General features: G+C 42.3%; 1 protein-coding gene across 1 annotated transcript in view; it reads right to left on the bottom strand.

Annotated features, from left to right (window-relative positions):
* USH2A (usherin) overlaps positions 1 to 18830 on the bottom strand; it is a 3586186-nt gene that overhangs the window by 699016 nt on the left and 2868340 nt on the right. The window contains exon 58 of the mRNA XM_069233891.1: positions 9676 to 9833. Coding sequence (XP_069089992.1) covers positions 9676 to 9833 — 158 coding nt within the window. The remainder of the gene's footprint in view (positions 1 to 9675; positions 9834 to 18830) is intronic.

Here is an 18830-nt window from a genome sequence, read left to right as displayed (position 1 = left end):
GTCCTGACACTACAAAAGATGACAGACAGAATCAGGTACTTTGAATACAGGTCTGAGGGTGCAAAAAAACTACCCAAATACAGCAACATCCACATTGTTGTTTCCACCAAGAGATTGAAGAGCCCCAACACAAGACTCTTCCTGGAATCATGCCTCAATGTGGTTGTCGCCCCAAAGTGTCTCAAAATTATTTATTTATTTTTCTATTTTGAAATTCATGTGTGCAAATACAGAGGTCCTGAGCGTAATCAGTACGATCTAGCATACACTCAGGAAAGCATGAGCAACGCACATTGGTGTTAGCAAGGCAGTTACCTTCACATTTGAGTGAAATAGCCGAATGATCAGTGTAGAGTAGATGCAGAATCTCGATTTACAGATCGAGGCAATCAAGCTAATACCAAGAGAAAAGTCTATGCAAGAGTACTGTCAATAGAGCCTACACAAGAACGTATAATTCCGGGCAGTGGGGTTCTTCTCCCTCCAGATATCATGCAGACTTAAATTGTGCATCATATCTGTTATGCTATTTCTAGTGCTACTAATCCGGGCTGTAAAAGCAGTGTTAGTATTATCAAGCACTGGGTTCAGGGTGCAGTTAAAGTCCCCAAGAATAATAATAGGTAAGTGAATGTTGCTAAGTTCTAACATCATATTAACGAAAAATTGCAGATTGGGAATATTCGGAGCGTAGAGTCTTACCAACACAAAGAGGCTTCTATTTTGCTGATCAGATGGTTTCATATTAAATGTGTTTTTCTAACGTGCAATGTGCTGTCTTCCTGAAGGACATGAAACTGTACTTTTCCAGAAGCTAGAGATGTGTGTTTAACCGTAGTAAATTCTTTCTCATGAGACCGACTTGCTCAAGGAGACATTCTTGCTGAATGCAACAGTGTAATTCGCAACAGGTACAAGGTCGCCTAAACTGGTAAAGACAATGGAGCTACTAACTGAAACGAGGAGTGTAACTTTTCTTACCTGACATTCTACCCGTTGATGACATAAATCAGAGGAGCCAATAAACTGCATGAGAACTGTTTTAGACGAAAATTCTAGTAAGGTGATCAACGGATCATTGGACAGAGATATCGATGCATCAAACATTGACCATTTGGAAATTAGAGACTTGTCTGGAAAATTCGATTTAACAACATGGTACAAGGAGGAATCAGCCATTAGAGGGACACCTCTGCTGTTACTCTGACATTCCGTCTCAATCTTTGCTGTTCTAATACTTAAACCATCCTCACTTTTGCCTTGCCCGATACTTGCTTCTCCTCCTTATGAGGGAAGAGCTTTCTGCCCTTTTTGCTGAGACTTTGCTGTTCTGGCTGATGGTGGATTGACTGCTGTCCTGAGGACGAAGACTGATTCTGTATGCTGACCCATTCCAGAGGGTAAATATGTAATGATGAATTGTAATTGTCTGTTTGCCTTTCCTTTCTAGGTACCAACTGCTCTTTTGATAGAGGCCATAGTTAGATGTTTTCTAAATTTCTGTTACTAAATTGTTTTGCATGAAGCCCAACATGCGGATGCTAATTAGAGGATAGTTAAGGAGTTCACTAATTCGGATGCAAATAGACAAGTGACTGAGTCTTGCTTTGTTGAATAACGTGCTAATGATACTCTGCTAAAGTTGATTCATGTTGACGTTGTGCTTTGTTCTAATGTTCATGATCTTTGCTTTGTTTAAGTCATATTCAAGTTGCCACATTGTGACATTGTTGATGTGTTTTCTGGTACTGAGACTAATAAACTTGCTAGTAGAGTGTTACAAATAGGGAATAAATATCATAAATCTTACAAAAATTGTGTGGTTATTCATGGCTGGAGGGTCATGGTGTGTATCGATTCTTATTAACCGATTTGATTAATCGCTATTGTGAATATTGATGGGGTTATTGAGTCATTGATTGCAATGTAGAATATAGATCTCGCCTTAAGGTGTCTCCAATCAGGGTCAAAAGATTTGTTGGCCTAAAACGAGTCCCAGTGTAAGTAAAGTATCTAGGTCGGGACGCGTTATCACCTCCCATCACCAAAAATTAACACCACCGAATCAAACAGTGAGGTCTACCACTACCTTTTTCGGCATATTTCACACCGAACACAGGTATGAATCAGACAGCCCCTCTGTACCACCATTCAGCGGGGAATACCCTTGGAGTGCAAAAAGTATTTTGCTTGCTCCGGTTCTGGAAATGTTAGGAAGTTGATTTCTACAGACAAGCCACCCACAAATGAAGCTGGAATAGGTGCGGCTTTAAACTTAGGTATATGAGACCGCATTTTCCGCATCCTCGTTGCTGTCTCCCAGGCCAGATTCTGAAAAACTGAGAATGAGTAACCTCTGGAGCAGTGAACATTCTGCGTTCCCTGGCAATTGAAAGATTTGCTTCTTTAACCTTCTAGTCCTGAAAGAAAACAATGATAGTGCGAAGCCTGTTTCCAGGCTTTGGAGGCTTAGATGGAATCCTGTGTGCACGTGCAATAGAGAGTGTGTCGTCTATACCTGAAGAATTACACCTGCTGCCCGAAAGTACATACGTTTGAAGAAATCCAGCAGTCCATTTAATCATTGCAGAATCAGAATAGGCAGTATCTTTGGCAGAATCAATGCCCTCTGGCCTTCCCAATATGAGCAGATTCGATCTGCCGGAGCGATTCTCCAGATCCTGGCATTTGCGTTTGAGAAGTTTTTTTGCTCTGTAATCACTTCCTGCTTGCCCTCGATGCGATTTGTCTTTGTTTCCAGTCTCTGTAGCTTAATGTCAGTTGTTTTATGTGTATCCGTGAAGTCACTGAGTTGCTGCTCAATGGAAGATACTTTAAGTTCTAAGTTCTCGTAATTATCAGGTTGAGCAGCCTGGTTCTTTTTAACAGATTGGATTTCTTTGAGAATCGTTTTCAGTAGGGACCTGGTTGACAAAGAAGTTGAGGAGCATTGATATTAAACTGGGCCTTTTGGGATTGGCACAGCCGGATCATTGTCTCCTGGGCCTTGGCTGTAGAGAGAATATAAAATGCTCTCAGTGCAGATGAATTAGAACTCAAGTTAATGCCTCCTTCTGGAGTATGGATCAAAACAATCGGAAGACTATGTCTTCATAGCAGAAGATTAGTCTGACTCCTACTACCAATATTCTGTAGTGCACAGGGAGCTTCGAGGTCTAGTGAATTCCGATTTCCAACAGCAGGTATTAGCTTACCAGTTCTTCCAACTGGCGCCCTTGAATACTGCTCTGTCCAATAACTCCCTGAGGGGGACATTGAAGGTGTTGACACTATCACCACCTCATGCTCACACTAACAATGCTAGGCTTACTTATGACTGCCCCCCTTGCATTATCACTGGAGCCCAGGTGAGCTTGAATAAATTGGTCCTGGGAGGGAGGCTGAGAGCATGCTGACACCACATTGTTGCATACAATAGTGCTCATAGATTTAGATCCATTATCAGTGTCACCTTGTCCCAAAGCTGTTGGGCCATCTCTGGCAGAAAGACGGTTTGTTACATCTGGGGAAACAGGATGTATCCCACCGATTGGGTTAATCAAAATACTATCCTGCAGCTTACACCCCAGGGACTTTTCTCCATCACTCATAGTAGCCATAATGATTATGCCACGACTGCTGCCAGCCTATACTTCTGCCCAAGCCTGAAAATGTCTTAGCTCCCCAGGAGAAACTCTGAATCTTTCGTGACACCCTCTGCCACCACTGAGTTTGTTAAGTTTGTTCAGTTTGTAGTATTTACACAGATATGGGTTTAAATTGACAGGGTTTCCATTTTTAAAACTGCTGGACCTGGTTTTAATGCAAGGCATTATCTAGATAAAAAAGTGCTGCCTCCCCAACTGGGGCTGTATTACAGTCTCAAGTTCACACTTATAAAGATCGCTCACCATCCCAAGGCCAAACAGTTCTCCTACTGTGCAGGTCGTTAACTTCAGGCACATCTTATAGACTCCTAGAGCTGGTGCTTGGAACTTTAAATCTTCCTTCATGTTACTTCACGATGTGGATCTAGCAAGGAAAACCAGAAGAAACAGGAAAAACAAAGAAAAGCTTATCTAAGCCTCTGAGCCCAGCCAAGTACCCCAGCGCCAGCTTGACTCCAGCTAAATCCAGGCACGTCCTTCACCACTCACTCCATGCACTAAGTGCCATCGGGAGGCTCCACACCTCCACTCCACAGCTGCTGTCAGTAGGCTCTGCTCCCCCTTTGTCCGTCCCTCAATGCCTCAAGGCAGAAGACACATAAACAATGGTGGTGGCAGCATTCGCTGCCAGTCCATAAGGAAACACTGGCAAAACGCTGGCAAGAGGTATGCACTCCCAAAGCTACAGTGCTCCTGCTGCGGCACTTGGCGTGCCAGCTGCCATATTGTCCTCAAAATTACTTTTTATTGAATGTGTGAATAGAGCCTGGTATCCCTCCCATTCCCTGAAGCTCAACCCTGGCCTTTAATATTCAAAATCATATCTTCACAGAAATTGGCACTGCTTGGGAATAGGTGACTACCAGGATGGATCCTGCAAAGATAGAGATCAAAGTGACAGGAGAGGCAATGGCTCATATCAAAAATTTATAAAGGAAGTTCAAGAAACTGAGGTCAGAGCAAACACCATTTGTTTTGGTCCACCAGTTGAGCTCAAGACTGATTCTGAGAGATGTCCACAGGTAAACCGGAGGCTAGCCACTTGGTCTTTGGAGAACAGTTCAAGTAACTGAGTGTGAGAAGGATTCAGGAGTCCTTGAGCCTTTGTATGAGTCCTCTACTTTTCACAGAAGTTAGGAGTCAGAATCCACAATTTGTCTTCCAGCAGGGCTTTCTTCTTCAGATGAAATCTTTCCAGGTTTAGGAATGTTCTGAGGAGGTGGCTGTTGAGGTGCCAGATGTATCCTTTGCACTAGCCAGTGACTGGAGAAAAGCTACAACCACTCAATTTCACACAGTCACTCACTTAATTTTGCAGTACTTCCTTTTTGCCTTACTTTGAATTTAATGAGGTTCCTCTATTTCTGCATGGCACGACCCACCTGCCACCCAGTAGGCCTGTTTCCAGCTAATTAAACACTCCTTTATCTGACAGGGTAAAAAAAGTTTTTTCTTTCTACTGTAGCTGGTATCCAACTGTATAGATGATCCTGGGAATGAATAGGAGAATCTTCCCCTGGCATCAAATCATAAGATGAAGTGCTGAAACAGCCTTTTTTCAGCCAACCTCTCCTGTCTACTGTCAGACAATTCCTGTTAAATTGTCAGCAGTTAATACCCATTAGCATTTCCTGGACCCAGAAGTAGGCTACTATTCTCTGAGCAAGGGTCATTAAGTCTTCCGGGCAAGTAAGTGTATTTGAGCTATGGAGGTGTGATAAGTGTCAGGACTGGTTTTAAGCCACTTCTGGCTCAGGCAGCCTAAAGTGTGTCCTTACAAAGTTACTTTTCTGCTTAAATTCTCAAAAATCTGCTTTCATCGCTGTCATATTTTGAAAACCAACTATTCTCCCTAAAGTAAAGGGCAGACTTGAATTCTCCGCTTACTAAGGTGAAAATTTAAATTGTGACTGGGTTCATACCTAGCAAGAAGACCCTAGGAATGCACAGTCTTTCTCACAGGTTCTCTGATACTTGAGAAGAGCTGCTGGCAAAGTATATGTAACTTCTAACTGGAAAGGAGCAGATTGCCTCCTATTATTAGAGAGGCTGCGGTAGTGGTGGGTCGAATATCTGTCCATTCTTCACTAGATAATTCATCATATTGTCCCTTTATAATACTGACTGCACATTACAAGATACTGGCAAAATATTATATCAGGCTGCTGAGGACAATTCCATCTCTGTTTCACTCAGATTACAACAGTTTTGTTCTGGTCCGTAGCACATACTCCAACCTGAGATGTTTGCTTTAAGGTACTGATGGCCTACCTGACAAACGCTAGAGCAGACATTAACACCCTGGAATGAGACCCCTGGCTATGAAATCAGGGTTACATATAATACAATGGACTAAACTGTTGTACAACAAACAGATGGTGTGAGTCAAACTAATTATTCGTTTGAAATAGAGGTCATGTATCATGAAAAAAAAAAAATTTGTTAAATTGTCTGACAAGCTAGGTTGATTTGCCAAAAACACATGTGGATCTAAAATAACAAATAGTTTCATTTTTTGCTTCTCTCGATTTACCTGCATGTATCATACCAATGTCCAAACATTTATGAAATTATTAAGCTGTTTTATTTAGAATAAGACTGCAATGCTGCCTTTTGTATGCTCTGAAACTAATAGGTGCTGCTATAAACAAATGTTTTCAAAAGCATCTGTAATATAATATTTTATAGTTTATTTTGAACTGATCTTATATGTGATGTTTTTAATAGGGGTGGGCAGAACTGACAGAGTTTCACTCTGTGGAGTTACAGAAAAACTCTGCGAGATTCCACAGACATCCTCCAACAGGCAGAAAATATGTATGTTGTGCTGCACTTGTGCCGGTAACGCGAGTAGCACTGAAAGATCAGCACGATAGGCACCATGTGGTGTGCAAGAGTATGCGGCCATTCGTCATGATTTTGCTGGCGCTTGAGTGGAAAATCTACTTGAGCAGCAGCAACTGTACGCAAGAGGCAACCCTCTAATCGTGAGTGCTCATGACCGTCCATCTTAGAAAATCGCAACAGGGGACACCAAACCTCCTTCTCACTCACCAGCTCACATTTCTGGAGCCTTGTGAGAGAAACAATTCTGCCAATGAGCAATTGGTGGAATTTGGCCTGAACGCCGCATTAAAAGAGTAATGCGGAGTCAACAAAGTCTGCAATTCCACTGGCGGAATAAAACATTCCAACCGCCCCTGGTTTTTAAGTAAAAATATTCTTTAAAGTGGGAGTGATTGTTTTAGACGATCTTTTTCATAGGTTTCGCATTAGCCAAGATCTTTTGATTTTACTGAAATATATGGCAGGTAATTGTGTCATTCACATTTCTTTCTGCCCAATTTATCATATAGTGTGGGACAATGGGTCAGCTTACTTTATTGATTGGCTAACTTCACTGTGAGTGACAGCATTCTGTCCTTTCGCAAGAAGTACAAGCAAAGCAGTTCTCTTCAGTCTCAGGGACTAACACAGCAACGTATGCTTTTTGAGACAAAAAAAATATTTTAGGCATTTTTTTTTTATTTACATCGATGAGGCCCAGCAGCTTTCCCAAAAGTAATGTATTTCAAAATCCAAAACAAAACAAACACTGACAAAGCCAAAAGAGTGGCAGCCGAAATCAGACCTATTCACTTTTTTTCGTAAGTAGGAATGTAGCAGATAAAGGTAAATGTGGGTTGCAGAGCCATTTATGTAGTTTCCTACCTTACTTCATGTGCTAACTCATGAAGTTAGTGAGTTAACATGAGCACCACAGAGACAGTGGTTCGATTGCTAAATGCCATTACAGCTCCATTCTGCACAATGTATAACAGTACTCTGGTCAGTGGTGTCTCCATTGTGGTATGCACACAGAACAAAGAGGGAGCAATAATGATCAGACCATGCTATCCCATTGTAGCATATTTTCCAGGTGGGATACTCTAATGTGAAAAACTATGGGGGTCATTCTAACCCTGGCGGTCGTCGACCGCCAGGGCTAAAATGACGGGGGCACCGCCAACAGGCTGGCGGTGCCCCGCAGGGCATTCTGACCGTGGCGGTTCGGCCGCGGTCAGAAGTGGAAAACCGGCGGTCTCCCGCCGGTTTTCCGCTGCCCTTCTGAATCCTCCATTGCGGCGCAGCTCGCTGCGCCGCCATGGGGATTCAGACACCCCATACCGCCATCCTGTTCCTGGCGGTTCGCCCGTCAGGAACAGGATGGCGGTATGGGGTGTTGTGGGGCCCCTGGGGGCCCCTGGCATGGGCACTGCAGGGGCCCCCGTAAGAGGGCCCCACAATGAATTTCACTGTCTGCATTGCAGAGAGTGAAATTCGCGATGGGTGCCACTGCACCCGTCGCACCTTCCCACTCCGCCGGCTCCATTCGGAGCCGGCGTCCTCGTGGGAAGGTTGTTTTACACTGGGCTGGCGGGCGGCCTTTTGGCGGTCGCCCGCCAGCCCAGTGTAAAACCCAGAATACCCGCAGCGGTCTAATGACCGCGGTGCGGTATTCTGGAGGGGGGAACTCTGGCGGGCGGCCTCCGCTGCCCGCCAGGGTGAGAATCACCCCCTATATTTTAATCAACCGTGAAAGTAGCTCAAGTATAGTTTTACACTATCACGTGGCATGTTGCAGCAGTGGTCAACGCACAGAGATTTATCATGTAAAGTATTTTTTTAAAACACTGATTTGCATAAAACAGAATCAGTATACCAGGTCCTCACAAATGTGATTCAGCTTCCAGGCTTAAGGTCCATGGTGGAACATTCTAACATAGTCCCGCAAAGATAACGTTAAAAAATAGAGCTCTACAGGACATCACGTACTTGTGTTGCCTAGTCACCTGTGTGCCTCAAGAAACAATTAAAAGGTCACTGCCACCATCCCAGAGAAAGACGCAATTTAGTCTCACGGCCAACAGACAGTATTTGCCCGCAACGCAGGTGCATTTCAGAGTGGCTGCTATTAGGAGTATAAGGGCTGTTCTTAATAATGTCAAAAATCCTACAGAACCCACCACAGGCTCACTGATAAGCTCCTAGATGTCATAAAAATGTATTCCAGACTGGGGTTCATACATCAATTGTCTACTGACAATGCTATCTTGTGAGTGACTCCTAGGTCAATAGGTCCAAGAAGTGGACAAGACCCTATGAAATAAGGTTCTACTTGGAACAAGCCAGTATTTAAGAACTGATTCAGAGAATAAGGATATAGTGGAATGTTAAACCAGGTGCAATAAATGTCACCTATTCCGATTTTTGGTGAAAGGTATGCAGATGTTTGTGCCTAACAAATACCACACACTTTTCCCCTCTTAAATTCCGGCAGGTTTGGCCTCCTGAAATGTAAGTGGGTAAGGTACTTAACGCATCCGGTAATTACGGGGTCCAATAAACACAACCCAACTCGGAAACCCACCATGGAATTCCAGTTCCCACCCACTCTATGGCCTTCGAGGCAGCTTCATGCTACACAGCCGCCAGCCGACAGTGTCCACACAGCACTGCTGCAAGCTAGCTGCTAGAGCATGGGCCCGCAGGAGCAGAAAATGAGGTGCTGACAATGCAATGATAACAGTGAAATAGCCCTGATTTATGGTTTAGGATAGCCGATTTGTGCGCGCAGGATTTAAGTTCTAGCCTCATTGTAAATAGCATGATATATTTATAAATATACAGCATAAGCTAGACTCAGCAACTGACATTTTACGCTGCATGAAAATCAACTCACTCAACAGCAAGTTACACTTTGGCAATAACTTAAAATGTAAGTAATGTCTCGGAATGGAAGAAAAGTGAAACGCATGGAATTATTCTGTAGATATTATTTTTTTAATGAACCCACGTGGTTATGAAGATTTTAATAGATGTCAAAGGTGTCTTAGAAATTATACTCCCGCCTCATCTACTTCCATGATTCAACCCGGCTCCTTCGGCTACATTGACTGACTACAGAAAATGTACATTAGGGATACATTTTATGATGAGGAACACAAATTGCAATTGCATATCTTACCTGGTGGCTCCCATGCTATGAATATTGAATATGGCCCAATCACTGTAATGTTATGTGGGACTGAGATCTTCTCTGGTGTTATTTCTGGGGTTTGAATACTGTACATTTTGCTCCTGGAAAGGCCACCACCTGTGCGCACTTCCAACTGGTATGTATATCTAGCAAAAATACAGAAATGCACAGCATGTAGTTTAAGACATCTGTTTGTTCTGTCACATATCTTTATTACATATAGAATAGATTGTTTAAAAAATCAGCTTGAAATTTTTTAAAAATGACCACAATGCACTTTGTCTGAAAAACACAAAATTCAGCCTCCTGAAAAGAATGCTATAGATATGTTCTCCAAACGTCTCATAGTACTATTTATAAATTAAGTGTAGCACTTTTTACAAAAAAAAAGAAATACTTCCATGAACTCAGCAAGTGTCTAAACAGAAAAAAAAAGAAAAAAGAGTGATCTGCTGCAATGTTTTTTGCAGTGGTGCTACACAGAGGAGTGAGCGAGGCCTAAACCTCATGCTCCTAGGCCTACCTTGCTTTGTATTTACCTCCCTGGAAGCCCTCGGGTTTGGATGTTTGTAGATGTGGGTCAAGGCTCAAATCTGCCTTGATGGATTCTCTACATGTCTCCATCCAAAGTTCATTTCCATCATTCCTGCACGGGTTTTCAGTCATTTGTATTGTGACATGTTGCGGGTTGTTTAAAGTCTATATGCTGAAGTTTTAATAGTCCCTTGGTTGTAGAAGCAGTTCTAATGGCGCTCTAAATATTCATCTGCTCTGTCGGTCTTTGACAAGGACTTGATCTTCCACTCTGATAGCTAGATGCAGGGTCGCCATCTTTTGCTGGCTTGACGACTGGATTCTTCTCCTCTTTCCTGACTTGCCTTGGTGTCAAGAGCATTTGGCACCCATTGGGGTCTGCTGGGCTAGTGTCCAGGACTAATTGTTCAAACATGTACGTTGCTGGTGCACAGGAGATGCTGCAAGGAGGTGAAATTCTATAGACTCTCCAAATGTTGTGCCTTATCTATTCTAGATTCCCATCTAAATGTACTTCTATTCTCAGGGTTTTGTTAGAGTCTGCATGAGTTTTCCTTCTTTCCTGGCGGCCTGGGGCACAAGGAAGTATATTTGTGGTGAGAGATGCATAGTTTCTGAAGTACAATTGGAGCTCTCTGCATTTGAATGGAATACCTATTTTAAATTCAATGGGGATTCCATAAGCTGCAATTATATTTTTTCTAGCTTTGGTCTGCATGGTCATAAACCATATATATACTGGACAATTTCTAAAAGTGAATATTTGGTTTATAAGGAACACCAGATATCTCCTATCAGGGAGAATTCAGAAATAGGAACTGACTTTAGACCAGGGGATCATGCAAGCCACATTCACAATCACTTGGGTGGACATTGACATGGTTGGCAGAAGCTGCCGATTCGTTCTACGAAGTCATTCATGTGTAAGAATCACACTATCTCCCAAGCTTTGCTATCATTTTGGCTGCTTCTTGGTCGCCTTGGTGAGCAAGGTTTGTTACTTTGTCTTGAAAGCTTCTGAGGACAATTAGTTTGCAGTCTCCTTGTATCAGTCATCAGTGACAGTTGCAGGCACTCTCTCTACAGGGCAATTAGAGTGCATTGACTTTCAGCGTCTTGGCAGCACACTTCTTTCTTCGTGTGTCTTTTTATGTCTTCCAGGGACATTGTTGGAAGGCGTGCGTTTTGAGCTAACACGTAGACATATTGTTGTGTGTTTGTTATACTGAGCCATTGCAATCTCGTTATTGGCAGCTAGGTGTCTCGATAAATATTTGGTGGGGTTTTTAATGCCTGGTCAGCATACTAATGTGAAGAAGCATTTCTGTAGTTACAATGTCCATATTTCTGTGAGGCCAGAGTGTGAGGTGATGTGCCCAGCAACAAGCAGACCTAGGGCTTGTTGTCAGTAACTACTTTTGATCTATGGCTTTATAAGTGGAGATGAACATGAGTACAACCCCATGTTATTGTGTCAGCCTCGCTCCTGATGTGCAAATACCTAAATTCATTGTCTGAGAGAGTTCTGCACATTACCCCCAGGTGCCTTTATCTTGTTCCTGTGGTAGTATGCCCCTAGCCCATGGAGCTTTCACCACCTATGAATTCTGTCTCTTTGAAAAGGCATCATGCACTTCGGCTGCACTTTCTGCTTCGCTCACCTTGGTAGATGAGTCTGTTGAGTGATTGGGCCAGGTTATTGGGCTTTTGTATTTGTCTGGAAAGAACTTTCCTTTTCTACCTGTTCTACCTGGGGCTCATTTCAGACATTTTTGTGGTAGCACTAACAGACACTTTGTTTTACAGTTCTGTGGGACTGATGCAGTATCGCTTATGAAGCACTGAATGAGCCTATTGAAATCTGTGGGGTTTTTCACACTCATTCTTTATTCCTTGCCTTATCTCTGCTTAGCATGTTGTGTGCTCAAACATATTTTTCTTCTGCCTTTTTACTTTACCTAATGTGCCTTGTGACATGTTCTCCAGCCATGGCTCCTGCACAGCTAACTCCTGGAGTGCCAACAAGGATCACTGTTGTTGTACTGCTTATTCACTGTGATTGACATTCACAACCTCTTTTTTTCCATGCCCCACAGATGTAACAGGTGCAGTCTCTGGCATGGTATCTGGTGTAATCAGTGTACTCGGCCACAAGGAGAGCCTGCTGGAGTGTAAAACCATGAAACACTGCTCTGTAGAGACAATCAGTCGAAGTTGTAAAGTCACAGCAAAGGTTCTTCTCAGATGCAGTGGATTATCGACAATCGCAGAGTGCAGTAGGTAGTTCAGTTGGGAGGAGATGCATGACACACCTCCTCGTTGCCAATGCAGTGGCATCTGTGGGGCTTAAATCTCGTGCCCCCAGGTCTATTGTATTTCTTGGCAATGACCCACACCACTCTAGTATTTCTATATAATCTCAGAACTGCCCAATGAGTCATATTTTCTTTTATTTATCCCTTAGGCAATGAATAGACATTCAAGTGTGTGTGAGTATTGGGTACTGAATCCTTTCCTGTAATAGTACAGGGGCATTGTAATATCTCTTGAAAGTCTCCTTGTTTCACATTTAGGCAGCATGGGACAAGATCGATGGATTTTTGAGGAAGGTGCTGAAACTCAAAAAATCAATATAATTTGAAGAATTAAGAATTTAACACATGCTAATTGAAGAACACATCTATTACCTACCACACAAGTTCTGAAAAGCGAAAGCTACAGAACAATAACTTTCAACATTTTTATTAGGAAATCACTGTGACCAGGATCAAAATTAGTTTGACCTATGTATGTTATCGCACTGTAAAATTTAAATAGGGTTTCATATCAATTCCCAAAGTACTCTCTTCGATGGTAGGCTGTCTTGTTTATGGTTGCTAGAATGGAGGTTTATAGTAGGTGTTTCTGGGAAGCTATTTGTGTGAAAGCAACAATCAGGTAGGTCTCATGGGTTTGTCCCAGTCAAAATGGTAGTATTTAGACAGAGACAATTGGATAGATTGTGTGTGCCTTTTTAATTATAGTCTTCCAGAGCCCAGATTCAATGTGTGCTGGGTGCACTCAAATGAGTTCTGCAATTTCCAAATGGAAGGGTACTTACTAAGAAGGGTAATTTGAAGTTTGTCTGGTAGTTATGAAGGGCATTTGGGTCCTTTGTAGTTTTCTAAGGAGATGCCATTTTTCAGGGGATCTGGAGTAATTCTAAGGAAAAAAGGGGGCTACAGCAATGAGATCACCCTCTGGAGATGGAAGAAAATATTTCACTCTTGAGTAGGGCAGTGTTGTCAGATTTGAGGCTATGATTTTCTTGGGCCACTGAGGACAAACCTTGCTTGGTCACTGAGGTGGAAGGACTCCATCAGAGGTGTGTAAAGATAAGGGAAGGTATAGCACTCCAGGGGTTGTGAAATTTAAAGAACAAAAAGACATCTTGTTTTTGCTCACTGGTCATGCATGGTGCACGTTGTTGGCCTTGTGTATTGGTCAGCTCATTGAAGCATTTTTGATGTGAAGCATCATTAATGCTTTTAGAGAAGTAGGCTTTGTTGGCTTTCTTGACAGCTTTGTTTTAACTTCTCCTGTGCTACTTATATTGGTCTATACCCAAGTCTAAAATTGACTTGCATCATTCGGCAAATGTCATATTGGGTTTTAAAGTGGGCTTATATCCAAGTATTCCAGAGGGTATTGCATTGCATTTTGTAACACTGTCTATAGAACATGTTATGGTTCATTTTTATGGGCACAGTAGAAATGCGGGCATGATGTTTTTGCAGCATGGTTCATACTAGTGTAGAAAAATATTCACAAGCAATATAGGATTTCTCCCCATGTTTTTAAAAATAAATGTGATGTGTCTGCATGTACAAAAATACCATGTATATATACTAACAGTCCCAACCTGTGTTAGATCTCCCATATATTACATACATGCTGAATTATACTGGGTGAATGTTTGGTCCATTTATACCAAAGCAAACAAGAAATCAGTCATCAGAGAAGTCAATGTACATAATAAAGAGGAATCTTGATGGTTCACAATTCACATACTTATTCAATGCTCTAATAATATTATTCATAAAAGTTCAAAATGCACCTTTCCACCAACCTCAAAGCACCCACTAGGCACAGGAAAGTAAGAAAGGTACAGCTGAACAGTTAAAAAGACGGTACAGACATTGGGCCTGATTACGACCTGGGCGGATGGGATACTCCATCACAAACGTGACGGATATCCCTTCTGTGGTATTACAAGTTCCATTATATCCTACGGAACTTGTAAAATGGCGGGCAGGATATCCGTCATGTTTGTGACAGAGTATCCCATCCTCCCAGGTCATAATCAGGCCCACTGTCTGCAGGGTCTGATGGATGTATTACTATCACAAACAACATCAATGTGTATAGCTGTAATTAGTGCAATAGATGATGTAACACAAGACAAGGGCCATTCTCTACTTACTTACATACCTACTATCCCTCTTAGGGTGTATGCGATCAACCAGGACTCTCCAGCCATCTCTGCCCTGTGACTTTTCTTTCTATCTGACTCCAGGTGCAATCCCAACCCCTCTCCTTGCAGTCAGCCTTGATTCCTCGATGCCAGGTGTTTCATGGCCTTCCTCTTTTCCCTTTCCCTTGAGAGGGCCCTGTCTGGTGGTACAAGTTAAAGTAGTGAGGGCATTGCCTGCTGAGTGGAGTTCAGTAAATTGCAAGTGAAGTGGTCAGTTCAGGCCGGGGGTTTTGGTCCCCAATAGTAGATTCTATATTATGACAACAGGATAAGCTTCAAGTGTTGCCTTGGAATAGGAAAGTTTGGAGCTATGTTGCTTGTTGTCCAGCGTGTTGAGGACTGTTTCAAAAGATTCAATAAGACCCTGCGGCAAGTGCTCTGACACTACTAGAGTCATTCTGCAAACATGAAAGCGGTACACAATGTAAAAAGTCTTAATGCAGAAAGAAAGAAATGTTACAAACTGCAGTGCTTTTCCATAACTCTGAATGGAGAGGCAAACAGTCTTAGGCACTCAAACAATTCAGTTTATTTTTAAAATAATCTGGACCTGATTTTGTCAACATCAGGGCAGTGCACGCTCTACGGGCGACTAGAATGCAAAAACCCAGCACTTTCAAGATAACGTAATTTATGCATTGTGCTGATATGCTGTTGTTTAACCTTTTGCATTGCAGAGTTTAATCCTGAAGACTTATGTTCAAGGTGCTTCTAAATACTGTTCATTTGCAATGTACTGCTGCAGGCTTTCAGAGTGTGTCAGGGTGTGATCCCTTTCCAGTGCCTTCTAGAAGCTTTCCCTGCAGCATGCCTGGGTGTGGTTTGTGGGCTGGGCCAAGACTCTATATAAGGGAGCCAGCCCAGCTTCATGTGCTTACTATTCAGAGGTCCCGGTGCAGAGCAACAGCAACTTCCTGAGCTCCTGTTCCGGAGGCCTACTTTGAACTTCCAGGCCTTGCCCTTTCACTTTGTCGGTGATTCTTGATCAGGGCGGTAAGACGGAGGTCGGGCTGGGCCCCCAATCCCGTTCTCAAAGGTTTTCGAGTTTCTGGACCTAATTTGCATGATAAAACAATTTTGCTCTTGTGCGTGTGAATGTGCGCTTGATGTTTTATGGCATTTACATGCTGACACTCGAATCGGCAAGATGCACGATTCTTTACTCGTGTACAAATCTTGATATTCATTGTATGCTACCATTTCATGGCATTCACATGGTGGCATCCGAATTGGCAAGACGCACAATTCATTTCTTGTGCTCAATTCATGTTATTCATTGTACGCTACCATTTCATGGCATTCACATGTTGGCATCCGAATCGGCAAGACGCGCAATTCATTTCTTGTGCTTAATTCATGTTATTCATTGTACGCTACCATTTCTTGACATTCACATGGTGGCATCCGAATCGGCAAGGTGCGCAATTCATTTCTTGTTCTTAATTCATGTTATTCATTGTGTGCTACCATTTCTTGGCATTCACATGGTGGCCTTCGAATCGGCAAGACACGCAATTCATTTATTGTGTTTAATTCATGAATATTCAGTGTGCGCTACCATTTCATGGCATTAACAAGGTAGCATTCGAATCGGCAAAACGCGCGATTCATTTCTTGTGCTTAATTCATGATATTCATTGTGTGTTACCCTTTCATGGCATTTACGTGGTGACATTTGAATCAGCAGGACGCGCGATTCATTTCCTGTGCTAAACTCATGTTACTCATTGTGCGCTACCATTTCGTGGCATTCACATGGTGGTATTCGAATCGGCAAGACGCGCAATTCATTTCTTGTGCTTAAATCACGATGTTCATTGTGCGCTACCACTTCATGGCATTTGCTTGGTGGCCTTCAAATCAGCAAGACGCGCAATTCATTTCTTGTGTCTAACTCATGTTACTCATTGTGCACAATCATTTCATGGCATTTATAAACCCTTGTGGAAATCTGCAATGTGCGCAATTCATGTTCCTGAATTTTAAGAAAACTAAAGTGTTAGAATTCTAGATGTTATATTGTATGTGCGTAATAAGTCCCTTAAGTACAATTCATATGGTGTTATAGAAATCATTCAGATTATTTCCTGGTCCTCATGCAAAAGACTATGCTTGAATTTGAAAGCGTAATTCTAGAAGGTTCTGATGTTTATAATCCATGTGTAACAATTCATTGAGAGGTTCATTAGAAAGTTATATTTATCTTTTTTGACTCCTTCACAGGTATCCAGACATCTTGAGGCCTAGTTATTTTAGTCCATGCTTAAGTTATCCATGTTTCCAGTATGACAATGCTTAGAATCATAGTCTAGTAATGATTAATATGATATAATCTTGATATTGTGTGTTTTAACCTTTTTGCTTCCTACAGGTCTCCTTCCCAGCTGTTCCCTTCCTATTCCCCTCTTCCCCACTTGGACTCTCTTAGACTCTGTGACATTCTAATCAGAGTATTGGAGCTGTCTTGTGGTGGACGTGTTGGGAACGGGCACAAACCCTGAGTATCTGGTGACTCTGACAGATTTTAATCATTATAGTTTTGATTTCATACTAAATTGATATTTATTTTCAATGATTCTAAAAAGAAACCTTGTGCACATCTTGCTACCACAAAGGGAACGGTTTGGTAGAATGAAGATAACACTTTTTTAAGTGTGTATGATCCATTGAAGTATTAGATCACTTCAATTCTGAGGATGAAGAAAAATCACCATCATTAGTTTAGTTATGTAGTTTGTTGAGTGCTAAATGGAAACAAGGACATCTTCTCATTAATGGGGATCACCAAGCAAATCACCAGAAGTCTACAAACCATCCAGAACTCTGGGCCAGACTCATCCTCAACTTTCCACAGAGAACTCACATCACTCCACACCTCAGGGAACCCCACTGGCTCCCGATACACAAATTTGCTGATTTCAAATTTCTCATACTCATATTCAAAGAACTACACAGCTTAGGCACCACCTACCTGAGCAGTTGCATCTCCTTGCCTGGTGTCACCCAAATACCCCTGCTTCACGACTCCGATTCGCACATTTTCCTAGCATACACGGAACCAGATCAAGAGTGTACACATTTTCATTCATTGCCCCTAAAGCATGGACCACCTCCTACACCACATTACAGCCTCCTTCTCTGTTTTTTAATTCTGAAGAAGCTGAAGACCTGGCTTTTCAATTAACCAACCTACCCTGCGCTGGGCTAGGCATACACACCTGCTTAGCGCCAGGATACCCCTGCGGGTGATATTGCATTTTACAAATACAAATACACATAGAATAACAACATCAATAGCTGTAAGGTCCACCAATCTGTCTTTAAAGACAAAGCATGACCCTGAAGTGTCTATTCTTTTTAATGTATTTCGTTATTGTACAGAGATTGATATCCAACATAATCAAACAAATGGTGGATAATGCTGATGGCAACATGTATTATTAACCATATTTACTTAACATGACTGTTGCATGATAATCAATCTGGGTATTCCACTTTACCAAGATCAGTGTTTGTAAAGGAAAAGGTACACTATTAATCAGTTGGTCACTATTCATTCACTTTTCAATAGTGTTCATCTGGTTAGCTCAGTGTTGTTGTCAGTTTCAATTTTTACCAGACCCATATAACATTCTTTCCCATTTTAGCCATGAGGTCCATTCTCAGGCAACAGACCCTCTCCTGTTTCACTATAGTCTATTAACATTCAAAAACAAGATTTGTAAAGTTTCATCCACTCATTTTGAGTAAATCTATGGACTTTGGTTGTTCCTTGGTGGTGTATCATTGCCATTTTAAGCATACTAACTGTTTCTACCACCGACCTTTGCCAGTTTTTTCTTTTGTTCTATCCTATTTGTTCCTACATCACTTAGTACACTTATCTTCATGTCCTACAACACTCTTCTGCTTCAGTGGCGTTATGAAGCTGGAAGGGGTCCCCCTGCACAGAATACTGAGAGGGGCCCCCTCTGGAGTCACTCAGGCCTGGTGCTGTGCTGAGGGGGCCCCCTGAAACTTGGGGGCCCACCCCACAAGGAGGGGCCGCAGTGTCCTTTGTGACCCCCCTGCTCTGCTTAGACCACCTTCCCATTTC

The sequence above is a fragment of the Pleurodeles waltl genome, chromosome 5, assembly GCF_031143425.1.
Source record: "Pleurodeles waltl isolate 20211129_DDA chromosome 5, aPleWal1.hap1.20221129, whole genome shotgun sequence".
In the NCBI taxonomy this organism is placed as follows: Eukaryota; Metazoa; Chordata; class Amphibia; order Caudata; family Salamandridae; genus Pleurodeles; species Pleurodeles waltl.
This window is presented reverse-complemented; position numbering and strand designations above follow the sequence as displayed.